Genomic DNA, 16476 nt, shown 5'->3' with positions numbered 1-16476 from the left:
GGTGTGTGGATGTTCTGCACCCCCGCCTGGAAGAGGTAGCCTTTCCAAGCAGGACCCCAGCCCTCCATGCTCATTTCTAATCCTCTTGGAAGCAAGCTGCCTGGGGTGGGGCTGGGGGTGCTTGTGGATGAGAGGGCCCGGGGAATTCTAGCCCACCCAGAGAAGCAAAGCTGACGTCTGTCTTTCAAGCTGCTTGGAAACAAAGACGCCTCCAGCTTGGTTCTCCCTAAACTGAGTACAGGGAAGGAAAAGCAGGCCTGCCCTGGAAACGCTCTGCTCTGCGGAAACTCTGCAAGGGAACCCTTGCGTTGTATCCATGGCCCGGGGGCTTGGCAGGCAGAGCCAGGCGGCCACAGGGGAGCAGAAGTGCCTGCGAGCGGACAGCACCTACTTGAGCTCCTGCGCGATGGCCGCTATCTGCTCCACCCGGTCCTGGTGGGCGGCCAGGTCGCTCTCGAAGGCCTCGTGCTTCCGCAGCAGGGCCCGGACCTCGGTCAGAGACGCCGACTCGTAGTCCTTCTGCAGCAAGATCTGCTCTTTGCCTGCAAGGGTTGCAGAAGGGAGTATGAATACTCCCATGTCCCACATCAGCTTCCTGGCACCTGCAAAGTTCTCGCTGATGCTTCTGATTCCCAAGAACCAAGAGAAGGGGGGAAGACACAGCGGCGCTACTGTCATCGTTTCCAGGCTCTAACTGTGCTAACATTGCCCGAGTCCTCCTGTGTTCTAAAAGCTCGTGTCTACACACGGCCGGGGGGAGGGGAGAAGTATGTTGAGTCCAGGTGAAATAACAGATTTGCACTCTTCATAATCCCGAGTAACAAGTATCTGATTTTCCAGAGTGATGCTCCGTTAAGTTGGTAATTATCAGTTCACAAGAATTACCTGGGATAGTTAGACAAGACACTCAGACTCTCCTAGGCTGCCATCAGTTCAACCTTGACCCCAAATATTTTTTTTCTGGAAAGCATTTTCTGTGGTTAAATATAGCCTATGGTTTCTTTCCTGACCATACTAGAAGTTTCTCTCTCTGAACGTCCACCTATTTCCCCACAAATATTTCTGAACCAAGCAACTGCTGTGATTATAAACGGACTCACATTTCTTCCCTGGTAGATGACCTTTCAGAATTTAATTCTATGAAGCTGGAAATGGAAAGCAAGTGTCCGTACATTTAACAACAACAACAACAACAACAACATAGCACTTCCTGAGTGCCAGATACGGATTTAAGCGCTTTATACTGTGAACTCATTACATCTTCATCCAAGCCTGTGCGAGAGGTGTTCCTGGTGTTCCCCTTGAAGAGGACACTGGGGCACTGACACACGAGTCGCTCATGCAAAGCGCTCAGCTGGGACGTGTCAGAGCTGGGCCTCCGACCTGCCTGGCTGCAGACCCGCGCCTCTTGCCCTCTTGCTGGACAGTATCGACGATCAAACCCCACCAAAGCAAAAAGGAACCAAAGGATGAGGGGAACCTCCCTGACCCTGCTCAAAACAGATGATGTGGTGGGGAGAATGTTATGTTCCTCCACCTCAGCAAAGAGCAGGCAGCCAAAAAATAAAAAATAAAAAATAAATATATAGATACACAATCATAGATAGTATCACGGCTATGGAAAGAGTTCGCGAGGACTGAGAGAAGTAGATGAACCCGAGTGAAATAAGGCGGCTATGACTGTAGAAAACGATCCCTTGCATTCCTCCTTCCAAGCAGATTTTCTACATGGGAAATTCTGTTGCTTCGTGGCGTTTAATATTAAACATTCTAGTGGCAGAAGCTAGCCTCTGGGCCTGGGCTGTCTGACCGACAGGGAATAAACGGATACTTGTGGATCGAATGGAACAAGAGTGGGGAAAGACAGGGGGAGGCCAGGACTTATGTAAGTAAGTGTGGGAAGCATGCATTTTGAGTGCCGTTTTGTGAAAAAGCACATTATCTGCTCCATTGGAAAAGGCTCCCCACCCACCTCCTGAAGAAATTTAGGACTGGGACTGCAGCACGGAGAGGGGCGGGGACACCTGTGCCCACAGGGTCACCGGCGGGGGTGTGTGGAGGCAGCACCCTGTGGCTCTGTCCACAGCTCAACCCTGATGTTCCTGGAACCCAAGCCCAGGCCAGTGCACTTGCCGTAAGCCCACGTTTCGTGCGTGGACGCCTTCTGCCTGAACTTCTCCGCCAGGTGCTCCACACGCTCCAGCCTCCGAATCTCATTCAGCAGCCACTCCTCGTAGCCCTTCTCGGCCTGCTCCAGCCTCTGCCAGGCGCCGGCAATGTCCTGGGGGCGTTCAAGCACACGCAAAGGCAGGTTTGTTACCTCCAGCCTCCGGCTTTTCTACAAATCCCCTCTGCCAGGAATCCGACAGGTTTTCTTTTGTGTTTTCTTCTCCTTGCTTCCCCCTCACCCTGCCCCCAAATAACCACTCCACTGTTTTGGCTCTGAAAGGTCTTACTTAGCAGGGAGGACATTAGGGGAAGGCAGGGAAAACTGAACGGGAAGAAATCAGAGGGGAAGACAAACCATGAGAGACTATGGAAATGTGGGAAACAATCTGAGGGTTTCAGAGGGGAAGAGAATGGGGAGACAGGGTAGCCCAGCGATGGGTATTAAGGAGGCACATTTTGCATGAAGCACTGGCTGTTCTACGCAAACAATGAATCATGGAACACTCCATCAAAAGCTAACGATGTACTGTATGGTGACTAACATAATTAAAAAAAAAACCCAGGGAAAAATGTTAAATCTGCTCTCCATATACCCTAATAAATTTCTTTAAAAAAGAAAAGAAAGGTCTTACTTATTGCCAGGGTCTTTTTAAAACTAATATGGTTTTTCTCACCAGTCAATAAATGCCTGATACTTGTCCAGATGTGCACAAAGGCTTAAAGGCTGAATTTTCTGGCTTGCAAAAGACAACACCTCTAAGTGACTCAATTCAAATCAACCATCCAACCAGCCCGCCATCAACAACCAATTCCTGAATGCCAGCAAGAGACTTTTATAGAAGAATAAATGATACCTTTAAGATTCCCTGCCCCTGAGAGCCTGCACGAATGTGGGGGAGAAAAAAACAAGGACAGTTGACCACGAACAACACAGGGGTTAGGAGCGCCAACCTCCCACACAGATGAAAGTCAGTGTACAAACTTTGACTCCCCCAGAAGTTAACTACTAATGCCCACTGTTGACCAGAGGCCTCACCGGTAACATAGACAGTTGACTAACACATATGCTGTATGTCTGGTATATAATACGGTTATATACCGTATTCGTATTCTAAACAAAATGCTATCAGGAAAATACGCTTACAGCACTGTCCTGTATTTACTGAAAAAAGTCCACATGTAAGTGGACCCGTACAGGTCAAATTCGTGTTGTTTGAGGGTCACCTGTAAAGAAACAAGGTCACCACGGGCAGTGACCGGCTGTGAGGTAAAGACAAAACGGGGTCAGGTGGGTCCTTCAGGTAGGTCACTTGGAGAAGACGCATCTGAGCCAAGTACCTCAGTGACAGAAAAACCCAGTTACATGAGGAGGGGGGAGTGAGCGCTAAGGCCTGAGGGGGGCTGGCCTGTGGGTGGGGAGCAGGACCCCAGGCAGGTGAGGCCACGTGGGGGTGAGGACGCAGCAGCAGAGACCATCTGCAGGGGACGGAGGGGGTCAGATCACACGGGATCCTCTGGGCCAGGTTCACAAATCTGGATCTTAGTCTAAATACTCTGGAAAGTCATGAGAGGGTTTTGAGAAGGGGAGACACACCTGTGGTTTCCATTTTAAAAAGAGCCCAGCTACTGCTGTGGAGAGAGGGAATTTTAGGGGCCAGTGAGGGGGACATGGTGGGGCCCAAGGGAAGGGGGGGAGAGAGAGAGAGAGAGAGAGAGAGAGAGAGAGACGTGGCTCAGCAGACAGCGACGTGTGCAGGTAGACAGCAGGGCTCAGAGTGAAGACAGAAGCGGGATGCAGGGCCACCAGGACCACGGAGGCACTGCAGGCAAGAAGGTGATGGAAAGGAAGAATGTGGATACCACCTGGGCTTGGGGCGTCCGTAACTTAGGCGTGGCGAGCCATTTGCTAAGACAAGCATACCGCAGCGGGGCTCAGGGATAGGTAGGACCTGAAATGCTCTGAGACGTCCCTGAGGCTACGCCAACCTGAGACTCGGGAAGAAGTCAGAGCTGGAGACACAGGGCTGAGGAGGCACTGGCCCGGGGGAGATCCCCTGGGAGTACGGAGTGCAGAAGAGGGTCGGCACCACGCTCGGGAGAAGTCCTCCCAAGGACTGGGGTGGTGGGGGGGCGGCAGAGGTCAGTGCCGTGAGGGGAAGGACTCCGTGGGGTCGCAAGAATATGGCACGGTCAAAGAGTAGAAAGTTCTAGCAAACAGCACCGTTAACGGGGTTCGAGCGGCAGAGAATATGGAAATGAAAGTGACAGCCAAAATGTCACCACACACACACACACCCCTCTCCCAGAGCCAAACAGGAACGGTCTCCAGAGGGGACAAGGCAGGCCACAGGGTGAAGAGTAAAAGGAATACAGGATCAGTGAGCGGCTGGCAAGGGCCACCACCGGGACTCCTTCTGGATGTTCTGCTGCGAAGGGCAGCTGAGGACCAGGACCACACGCTGCAAGCAGGCAGAACAGGTGACAAGGTTTGCAATTCTCGAGTCCCAGGCAGGGATTGCAAGTGAGCCTGGAGAGAAGGGGAGCCCACCGTGTGGGGAGGGAGACCCCTGTGGCACCAGGCCCTGGACAGGGCACATGATGACAGTTGTGGGAGGGCAGGGGAGGCGGTAAAGGCCGCTCTCGGCAGGGCACCACAGCAGGAGCAGCTTGTGGGGAGAAAAACATCCCGACTGATGTGGTAATGGGGCCCTCATCCCATCCACGTGCTGCAAGGAGCTGGAGAAGTCAGTGTGGCCTTCTGGGTGGCCCGTCAGGGAGGAGGCTTCGAGAACCATCGGGCCTGGGGGCAGGCACTCACCGACACCATCTTGCCCTCGGAGGGCATGAAGGCGGGCCGGTTGCTGATCCGCAGCTTGGTCTGCAGCGTGTTGAAGTTGATCTCCAGCTGGCACTTCTCCTGCACCTTGGGCGGCTTGTGCTTGCGCCGATAGTCCCGGAAGTCCTCCAGCTTCTTCTGCATGGCCTGCATGGTCTTCTCGGGGGTCCGGTTCTCCAGCCAGGGGATGGTGCGGCGGATCCACTCCAACAGCTGCCCCCAAAAGACATAAATGCCACTGAAGAGGCCAGCAACCCACCCCCCCCCAACCCCAGGTGAAAAACAGAAGCACCCGACAGTTGGAATGGATGCCACCTAACATTCCTAAAATGACAGAGTATGAAGGAACTCCCCTCCGGACTGAGGGAAGAGGATAAAAAGGCATCTCTATGCACACACGCTGGGGCATGAATGAAAACTTCAGTGTCCCCTGGACCCCACCCCATGGCCACTGGTGAGCACCCCCACGGACCCACACACAGGTCGAAAACTAAAAGTCAGCACGAGTCATGTTCCACAAGAATGTGACAGTTACAGGAAACTCGGGGACCAGACATTAGCAGACAAATGCTGGATGGAGCTTTCAAATGAAAAACGAAAACCTGACATGGGATGGAAACTCAGAAAGAATCGGGTTTAACTGAAAATGTGATTATATTTCAAACAAGCTCAAATCTCATGAGTCTACTGACCGGGAAGCTGTATTGCAAATCTGGGACTGACTCAATGCCAAAGTATATTTTAATTTATCATCTAGCTTTTGAGGAAATTCATGGGACAGAATTGAAAATGGTAGTGAATTCCTAAGAATGTAGTATATATGCTCCCTTCTCTCAAATCATGGTCAAGTTGAAAAGCCACTAAAAATTGACACTCGTGATTTCTTGGAAAATCAGAGCAGTTAAGAATAAAAATTCACTAAAATGGTGATACACCCAGAGTCGAAGGGTTTGAGGAGGATAAATGAAGGACCAGGGAAGAAAAGGAAGGACAGAATTATGGAGCGTCTGTCCTTTGGTCCTGGTTGTGCTTCTATCCCGGCGTTGGTCCCTGGGTTAAACAATGCTGTCAAACTGAATTTTCCCACAGCAGCTGTATGAAAACATAAACTCAATTATCATAAGACTGGATTACTAATAACCACTCCTTTGGAAGATTTATTCCAAGTATCCTAACGCTTTTCCCAGGACAGACCAAATATCAGCTAAATCGAGTCAGAGCAAAGACCATTTGGTCACTGACATGTGTCACTGTAACTGAGCTCAGCCCAGAGAGGGTGTGGCTGTGCCCTTCACTCAGCCCAGCCCTTGTACCGGGAAGCAACACAGCAGCAGTGACGAGACTGCTTGGTTGCTTTTTAGGCTCTAATCAGAACAAAAAGAAGAGCGACGTGAAAAGTGCTCTTTTAACCAAGAATCTGGCTGAAGAGCTGCAGAAGGCATCATGGACATTTGTGCTCAAACGCCTTGGACAGGGAGCTCTCTCTTCCCCACATTTCACTCTAGATATTCATAAGACACGCACTCAAGACTGAGCCGTGTCTCCCAATGGGCTGGGCCAGTTCCCAGGATGCTTAGCTGCTGCATGGAGCAGGGCTTCTGAGGAATGGAGGCCACGTGCTAGGTGAGGTCAGTAACCAATGAAGCAGGGAAAAAAAAAAAAGTAGTGCGGTGTCCCCTGGGGGCGCCTGACCCTGGAGGTGCAGAGCTGAGCACGGAATCACATCCCACGTCTGCAAACATGCAAACTACCTCTACGCTTTGGGGCGGTTGGGGAGCCCGTCACGATGACTTCTGTGCCAATCAGTATGTTGCTAAGAGACAGGCAACCTCTGAGATCAACTGCGTTTTCCCACTTTGATTCTGTCCGAGATGGAAAATGCAAAGAAAGAAAACACTGACAGCCAGTGTGTCCCCCTCCATGCCTCTCCCTCTGGGTGGGAACAGACAGGACTGCCGGGCACCCACATCCTTTACCTCACTCGCTAGCCTCTCATATTCTTCCATCAGCCTCTCATTCTCTTGATTCACAGCAAGAACCTTACATATCCTGTTAGCCGCTGTCTCAGCCTGTAAAACACAATAGGTGAACAGGACAGCTCTGTGGACAGGGACGCGCATGCACAAAATGGAACGTGGTGGGGCAGGAGAGGAGACGAGGAGATGGCGTGCTGATTCAAGGTTAGGGGTATGGCTGTTGAACACTAGGAGTCATTTCACACCTTTTTTACACAGACTTACACGGCAGGCTGAATGTACTGTGGGGAATAATGGGGAGATACCATTAGTCTAAAACACAAGCTTCGTAAAACATCAAGCAAGTTAGTGACAGAAATAAACAGGTCAAGGAAGCTGAAATCCCCCGTCCCTGAATGTCCACCTGAGCACTCTACTGACCTCGTGACTATGGGGTCAGAACTCTCTAGAGAACTTTGGAAATCAAAGCAAAAAAACAAAAACAAACAAACAAAAAAACTCGGTCCTGAATATATCTTATCACTGCACCGAGTTCACTGAAGCCCTCTTGTCTTGAAATGAATACACAGAACTTGCTAGAAGGGATCCTTCCACAGAGCTAAACTTGCTTTAAGATTTGTGTGACCTCCATGAGAAGTCACAGAGGTATATGGAATTCTCAGTCATCATTTCGTGGAGAGGAACTTGGGCCAGAAGTGGCAAAGTGCCCTGAACCACGACCCCATGATGAATTAAGGAGAGCAAACGGCTCCTCCTGGCCCCCAGCCCGTCTCAAAGCCTGGCCTCTAAAGCCCCATTTGCAGTTAGTGTCATTTGCTGGTAACAGGCATAGAGAAATCACAGAAATGACACATCCTGTGTCTTCCCCCCACCCCCGCCAGTCCATCTGTTTTCTCCAAGTAGATTATGTGAAGGGGCAAGAGACAGCTGAGTAAGGAGAAAGCTGAGGACCATTTGCCCACAACGTGTGTCTTAAGAAATGCGAATTTTTCTGAGGTTTTAACATCATTATCCTTTCACTGTTTCCATTAAATTAAGATTAGTTTTGAAAGATGTTAGAACCAATCACTGAACGGTGAAGGCAGTTTCTAGGCAGAGTAGAACAAGGGGCCCGGGGAAGGCGCTCATCTGTCCTTGCCCAAACCTCCCTGTCACTGTTCAATGACCATGGTGCCATTTTTTCCAGGCATTTTTTTTTCCTACAGCATCAGTGTTTCTCGCAATTAACTAATGAACTCAAAGCAGTATCTTGGAAGGAAGGATTTAAACAGCAACAACAACACTTCAGGAACTGTCTAAAGTTAAAGTTGTTAAGAAACACGAAGGAGTCACACTTTGGAACTGGGCGTATTAGGTCATCACAACACACTCAGGAAGATTCCGAGGTAAGATGTGAAGCGCACGGACACACACCCAGGTACGCGCACGCACACACACACAGCTAAAACCGGTGCCCCGGGCGGCACGGGCTGAGTACCTGCTCCGCGCCCGCAAACGCGTGGTAGAAGCAGGAAACGTAAGTCATGATAGCTCTTTCATCAGGTTTGGGAGTGTTCACAATGTCTGAAGGGAGGGAAGAAATAACACAGAAAACAAACACACACACAGATGAAGAGTAGAAACCAGGGTGAACGGAGGGAAGAACAGACCGTTCTCCACCGATCCGTTTTCTGGGTGTGTCTAGGGCCCCTGTCCTAAAGGTTGGGAAGGCTCTTGGGCGTGGGCACCATTCATGAACACAAGGACCTGAATGACTTGAGCCAGCAGGTTCTCTGGTTTGGTTTTTTGTGTTTGTTTTTTGTTTTTGTTTTGTTTTGTTTTTTTTTAAATAATCAGTCTGAGGGCTTTCTGCATCCCCTACCCCATGATGAGCTTCTAAAAGTGCGGTTAAGGCACGAATACGGGGACTGGATGCTACGTATCCCGGCTCACTATCACGTCCTAATGACTCATGAGGCCCACGTCCGCTCGTCTGCTGACCACATGAGGCCGCCTGCCACCGGTGCTCTGGGTCACCCATGTCCCCTTGCAAGATGCTGGGAATGCTGGCAGAGCCCCAGGGCCCCCTCTCTCCTGCCCCCCCCGCCCCCCCCCCCCTTCCTAACTGTCTGCTCTGTGGCTTGGCTCCTGGCAGGGACAAGAGTCACTGGAGAGGACATGGTTTTTAACCCCTGGTGCCTACTTACCTTGCCATTTACAGAAATCACCAAGGTAACAAAACCTCTAAAGAGAAGGATAGACATGGCTGGTACTTATTGTGACTCTTGCTACAGTCTGTAGTAGCTGCCGAAACCACCAACAGAAGAGAAAACAGGACCGTGTGAACACACAACCTTTCTCCTTCCACCTTGGCGACAACACTGTTTGCTGAATTGCTTTTTAACTTTAAACTCGGTTCGGTCACTGGATAAAACACAGTTTAAAAGAGACCTTGTACTTCCCTAAGGGCGAAACCTAGCCATCATGTTTTCAGAGGGCATGCCCAGAAGGGATGTGGGGGTTGTGTCACGGCATGGAATCTTCTGGAAAACAAACATGAACGGCATACTACTGCATGGACAGAAAGTAAGTTTCAAAGAAAACTAGACTAAAAAAGACAAATGACTGCCTCCTCAGAACCAGACAGGTCTCCTTACTCAGAGGAGAGGGGGAAAGAGAAAAACAATTGGAAAAAAAAAATTAAGACACAGAAGGTGAAGGGTGAGTGGTGATTCATGTTTTACATCCTCACCTTCTGTGCACCAGCAAAAGCATGATAGTAACAGGAAACATAAGTCATTATGGCTCTCTCATCAGGTCTGGCAGTATATACTAAATCTGTGTGGAGAAAAGAAGGTTAACTGCCCGGATGTTCTAGCACCCGCAGGTTTCGGCCAAGTGCTGCCTTGGAGAAGTCAAAGCAATGAATCTCCCCACCCCGCACCCCTCCCACACTTAGGCGGTTAAAACTTTGGCTCCAGTCAAAGAAGTCATTACTCTCTGTGTCCTTCTGAGAACTGCCAAAGAGAAGGAGACAGTAGCGGAGAAGGGCCCTAAATGGGCAAGGAGGTCACAACCACGGTCAGAATCGGAGCTCCGGAAGCCCACAGGATGCACATGACAGGACATTCCCTGAGACTTTCTCCCGCTGCACACACGGAGGGGGTCAACAGAGATCCCTTCTGAGAGTCTACACAGAGCCTACACACCTAGGAACTTAAGCCTGGTGCTCACCTCAAGGAAAGGTTTGTGGAGGAAAACAGAGAAACAACTTCCAGAACCTTTTAAAAGCACGGCAGATGGTTAAGAGGGGGAGAAGTTTCTACAGTGTTTACTATAGGTAACAGTTCATGGAGAGTGGCCTAAGGAGCCAGTCAAAAATCCCCACTGAGGGTTCAGGCCCCAACACAATGACAGCAGGCAGGAAGGCAAGGCTGCCCCAGAAGGACAAGCGCTCTGACAGGAGGTGGCCAGCTCTCGATGTGGCCGAAACAAGGTCACGCTAACACAACGCTGTGGTGGTGATTAAGTCCCAAGAGCGGGGGAGGGCAAGGATAAAGAGGGTCACACATGGGAGGGACCTGCTGGGTAGTCCTGTCACAGTAAGCCCCACACCCAAGTCAGTCAAGTTCATGACTGCCAAAAAATTCCTGTGAGAAATTACACAGAAAATATTATAGTATGTAAGCATTTTTCTGAACCATTTAAAAGGAATTAAACAAAAAAGGCACAAGGGAGGAGGAAATGAAGGAGTACCAGCACATCTCATTAGCCTGGAAGGAGTCACAGGATGGACACATGCCCAGAGCAGGACTCAGAGGCTAAGGAAAAAATCTACTAAGAAGCATGTCAGCAGGCCAGAGGAATAATGATGGTGACCCTGAACTCACCCTCAACTGCAGTGTATTAGGGAGGTATTAATTTACTAAATGTCTGTTTTCTCCTCTCTTTAGTATCCTAGCTATTAATTCAAGTGGATAAACTCTAAGGTAGTTATTTACTCTATGGAAAGGTCAAAGGAGATGCCACACAAACATAAACTTAGTTTAGAGAGGACAGACAGACAAAAAGGAAAAGGAACTATTTATTTGAAGGTGCTCCTCCATTATTTTTTTTTAAAGATTTTATTCATTTATTTGACCGAGACAGATCACAAGTAGGCAGAGAGGCAGGCAGAGAGGAGGAAGCAGGCTCCCCGCTGAGCAGAGAGCCCAATGTGAGGCTTGACCCCAGGACCCTGAGATCATGACCTGAGCCAAAGGCAGAGGCTTAACCCACTGAATCACCCAGGTGCCCCAACTCCTCCATTATTTTATTGACTCTCTCCCTTTATAGTTTTTGAAAACCATCAATCGATTCGGAGGAGTATATTCAAGTGTTAATGCCCAATAATACAGGTGTTTGTTAAAATGGTTAAATTAATGAGTGGGTAAAATCAGAATCCTACTTTGAAGGTCACTGTTATGAGCTGCACTGTGTCCCTCAAAATATGTTGGGGTCCTATCCCCTACCCCGGTACCTATGACTGTGACCTCATTTGCAAGGCGGCCTTTGTAGACAGAATCAAGTTAAAATGAGGTCCTGCTGAGAGAGGGAGGATCCTTCATCTATCATGACTGATGTCCTTATAAAAGAGAAAGAAAGAGATGTAGAGACAGAGAGGGGAGAGCGAGGCCATCCAAAGCCAAGGAACGCATGGGGCTTTCTGAAGCTGGAAGAGACAAGGAAGGCACCTCCTCTACGGGCTCTGAATGAAGCATGGTACTGCCAACAGCTTGGTTTCAGACTTACAGCCTCCAGAATCATAAGAGAATAAATTCCTGTTGCTTCAAGCCAACGAGTTTATAATTTATAATACAATCACCAGCAATAAGGAGGAACAGAAGATTGACAATGGAAGATAATTAAGTTCTTTGCTTTTCCCCAATAATCCCAATTAGGGGTAAGAAATGGACCGTAAGGGAATCATAGTATTAACAACAAACGCAGTAACCTAAGTTCCTTAAGGGCAGGACCCTGCCTGGTACATCTCATCCCCTCCCAAGGTACCTAGCCGAGGGTCTTGCCGGCAGCAGGCACTCAGTCTATGTCTGCTGAGTGGTAAGTGACTCACAAACAAGTGAAATGAATGGATGGTCTCCACATATCTGTGCTTTCTACAGCGGTGTGCCACAGAGCGACCCACACAAGTCTGTCCCATACAGAGGGCACACAAGTTATTTGAAACCAGTCCCCAGCAAGAGGGACGCCCAGCAGCAAAATGCTTAGACATTCTTGCAGATCTAACTAAACTAAATTTAATTCAGACCCAAAATGAAACGTGGAAGTTTGAGAGGTATGCGGACGGCTGAACGCGCCGTATTCTCTGTTTCGATTCTCTACCTTCTGGTTGGAAGGAAGGATGTTTTCCCTCGTGAAGTCCTGAGCACTTCCCAAGAAGATTTATTTGCTAAGCTCGTCTCCATGTGGTAAGAAAAATAACTGTGTTGTTACAAAAATAAAAATAGTTTTTCTTTGCAGATCACAAACCCAAGCATTCCATTTCTTTGCCAAAGCTGAACTTTTTTACCCAATTCTTTTACTATAGTTTTGCTGGCGTGGTTTTGAGCAGGATTTTTAAAAAGAATTCATGAACGTGCTACAAATGAAATGCTCTTCACACTCCTGTGGCCAATGACAGAAACGGCTTCAGATTCCTAAGTACGTCAGATGTAATCTGGCGACGAAGTCTTATAAATCCCTACGCACAGCCATGGCACGACTAGGCCACAGACTTTCCGCAAGTCAAAAAAACACAATCTTCCTCTCACCTTCAGCATCCAGCATTTTAGGAATATCCAGGTGCTTCTCTGCAATTTCCATGGCCAGGTTGATATTTCCTATTGGGTCATCCTGCACGAAAAACAGCACAACTAGCGTTTGAAAATATCTTTCAAATAGGAGTTACGAGTAATGTGTTTGACACACCTCATTTCTAGGAGGAGACCTTTCCATGCACATAACCATTAGAGTGGAAGTAATTTCCCTTCTTACCTTTTTCCAATCATGTCAAATATTTAGAGAAACACCAAAAATGATACGAACCCCACACAATGCATGCACACTCCAACTCATAAAATGTGAGCCCCAGGTTTAAGAGGACAACACTTTGCAGACGGGGGAAAGCTGTCACATATTTTCTCATGGGCTGGAGAGAATACTTCTGAGCTGATTTTCAACCTTTAAATGATTCCAGAAGAAATCATGAAACAGACCTTTCCTAGATCTGCAAGGTGATCATGGAGAATATTTAGTACGATGTTTTTGTTTTAAAGAAAGCTGAGGTGTAAAGAGAAGGAAATATGCTAGCTGCTGAAACTTCTGGGTCCCCAACGAAGGTCATAAGATGGCTACAAAGAGCGAAAATTATGCTTCTAGGATGCCAAAGACTAAAGTTGTGAATGAAAACTGTGAGGAAATTTTTGTTCTTAAGATTATGTCTATCTTCACTGAGAAATTGGTTAAATATATATATTATATTTTTATATATATGTGTGTGTGTGTATACACACACATACACACACACAGGAATAAAATAAATTTAATAAATTTAACCAGAGGTGTATAAGTGAAACATCAAAAAATTTAAAGACTCATTTAACATTTCTTATTTTGTTCCACTTAAGACATTACGGACCTGAAATGGGATGAGGGTCGTTAAGATAGAAAATCAAACTGAGGGGTGCCTGGGTGGCTCAGTGGGTTAAAGCCTCTGTCTTCGGCTCAGGTCATGGTTCCAGGGTCCTGGGATCGAGCCCCACGTCGGGCTCTCTGCTCTGCAGGGAGCCTGCTTCCTCCTCTCTCTCTGCCTGCCTCTCTGCCTAGTTGTGATTTCTGTCAAATAAATAAAATATTGAAAAAATAACAATAATAAAATATTTTTTAAAAATATTTAAAAATATATTAAAAAAAAGTTTGATTTTCTTCTTCCTTAAAAAAGAAAATCAGTTTGATTTTCCAGTTTGACTCCTTAAAGAAGAAAATCAAACTGAAAACTAGGGTTAGTTCAGGGGTGGCTTTCATGAATTTTAACATCAAAGCCATTTAAACACCGTGGAACGTGCAATGCTTTGCCATGAGTACATCTGAATAGGCTGAAGCAATTTTAAAAGAGCAGACCTTAAAAACACACTCGCGAGGCTCAACGAAGAAACCCAAGTAAGTTTCCTGGCCTCGGAAAGTATACATTTCAGGCAAAACATTTTTTTCAAGTAAATGTCTTAACAAAGCACATAACCATTCCAACAAAAGAAGCCCTATCTTAAAGCTTCTTTTTTCTTTTTTTAAAGATTTTATTTATTTATTTAACAGAAAGAGAGAGATCACAAGTAGGCAGAGAGGCAGGCAGATGGAGAGGGGGAAGCAGGCTCCCTGCTGAGCAGAGAAACCAATGTGGGGCTCGATCCCAGGACCCTAAGATCATGACCTGAGCTGAATGCAGGGGTTTAACCCTCTGAGCCACCCATGAACCCCTAAAAGAAGCCCTATCGTAACGTGAGCCTTACCTGCATAGTTTATGCATGTGTTTACAAAGCCAAATTGCTGAGTAAAATTTTCCCTTTTGTTTTAAATGTATAAGAAAACTTTCAGCATTAAAAATAGATTGATTCTGACACTTTGCGAACACTATCTCATTTATACTGAGAGATAAAATGTGGCAGTGAAGTATTTTCTTGGCTCGGCTACTGGCCATGTGACCTTGGGCAGATTGCTGAATTCCATACTTTGTTCATCTGTAAAAGTGGGATGATAACAGTACCTACTTCATCAGTACGATACATTTCACTATGCACCGTGAAGACAGAAGGAATATGCATGTATATGTAACATACACATCAGAACATTACTAATATACATATTTAATACGTGTGATATACACATGTGTCCTATGCATATGAATATATACATACACATTAGTATAACAATATATTTATTTATAACACAGCCTAATGGAGAGCTATGTAAGTATTAACCGCTATTGCCCGTTACTATCATTTTTCACTCATCTTTGACAGCTAATCACCACAAGTCTGTTGACCACAGGTAATAAAAATCAACCATTCTAATGTGCTAACGAAACTAGTTCAATCTAGAACAATCCCTTCATTTTGCATATGAGACAGAGATTCACTGAGAAAACATACACCATCTCCGTGTTTGAAGTGGTTCAAAGTAAGTCCAGAATAAGAGAATATGGGCTTTGAAAAGTTGAGGACCTCCGGCAACCATATATTCCGGAACCGTGGGATTCACCTTTCCCTACAAGTCAATTCTCCACGAGCTCCCCTGAAGTCATCAGAGACAGGCCAGCAGACAGGCAATGAGCAAGTAATAACAACTGAAAAGGGGGCCAAAGTGACCTCTTGCAAGGACCATGCATAGCACACAGGGGAGGGCGGCATGCAGGGACGGATTCCACACCATGACACGGCCACTCAAGGGAGCAGCCCCCTGAGCACACCAGCAACCAGAAGGCCCTAACCACCACATGCGGCAACATTTTCCAGGCAGGTAATGCCTTTAGTCCTAAATCCTGAGAGCACAGACTGTCTGCCACAAGGTTTAGGAGGGGCATGGACTTCTTTTTTCCATCACAGATTACATTTTAAACTACTTTTCTGAAGAAAGAGTTCTGAGAATATTTGAAACTTAAGTACACTAAAGCTTAAGCTTAAAGAGAGGATTCAAATGTAGTGCTGAATTTTCTAAAGAGACCAAAACCAAAATTAATAACAAAACCCCTTTTCTTTAAAAAAAAAAAAATGTTTTAAGGGCGCCTGGGTGGCTCAGTGGGTTGAGTCTCTGCCTTCAGCTCATGTCATGATCTCAGGGTCCTGGGATCGAGTCCCGCATTGGGCTCTCTGCTCAGCAGGGAGGCTGCTTCTCTCTCTCTCTCTGCCTGCCTGCCTCTCTGCCTACTTGTGAACTCTCTCCTCTCTGTCAAATAAATAAGTAAAATATTTTGAAAAATGTTTTAAAAAAGATTTTATTTTGATGTAATCTCTCCACCCAATGTGGGGCTTGAACTCACAACTCCAAGATCAAAAGTCACGTGCTCTTGAGACTGGGCCATCAGGCACCCTCAAATTGCTCTTTTCTAAAACTACAACTAATATCTTCTCTCAATCGCAAGATAATGGTAAAATGTCCCTCATGTGAGAAGTTAAGTTAATCCGTTCTGAGTAAAAATGTCTGCAATTAAATCTTTCAGAAAAGGGTAAAGAGAATTTAAGAAGAAGGCTTTTTCCCCTCCCCCAGGAAAAGCCTGTATTATCTTCTCTTTTCATATTTACAATCTGGGAATGTAAAATTGCTAAGAAACACAAATAAAAACCTTCAGAGTAAATCAAGCCAAATCGACAAATGTATCTTAATTGGGGCCAAAAGGGTGACTTGGCTTTGGGTCTTGTCCCACCCTATTTAATATTAGTAAACAATTATTAATCAAAGTATTTTCCTGGCTGCCTTGCCCGTCTG

General features: G+C 46.9%; 1 protein-coding gene across 2 annotated transcripts in view; it reads right to left on the bottom strand.

Moving 5' to 3' along the window:
* The window catches only part of ACTN2 (actinin alpha 2), a 67205-nt gene that overhangs the window by 16217 nt on the left and 34512 nt on the right, over positions 1-16476 (bottom strand). Inside the window, exons 7-12 of one of the 2 annotated variants that reach the window (XM_046027879.1) lie at positions 12771-12852; positions 8459-8544; positions 6982-7074; positions 4988-5218; positions 2134-2281; positions 392-542 (exon numbers count right to left, since the gene is read on the bottom strand). In XM_046027879.1, the coding sequence (XP_045883835.1) occupies positions 392-542; positions 2134-2281; positions 4988-5218; positions 6982-7074; positions 8459-8544; positions 12771-12852 (791 nt within the window). Of the gene's footprint in view, positions 1-391; positions 543-2133; positions 2282-4987; positions 5219-6981; positions 7075-8458; positions 8545-9712; positions 9799-12770; positions 12853-16476 lie in introns of both variants that reach the window. The other variant, XM_046027878.1, reaches the window with a different exon arrangement.

This window comes from Meles meles, chromosome 13 (assembly GCF_922984935.1).
Source record: "Meles meles chromosome 13, mMelMel3.1 paternal haplotype, whole genome shotgun sequence".
NCBI lineage: Eukaryota > Metazoa > Chordata > Mammalia > Carnivora > Mustelidae > Meles > Meles meles.
Note: the sequence above shows the minus strand (reverse complement) of the source record. Positions and strands in the feature narration are given on the sequence as shown.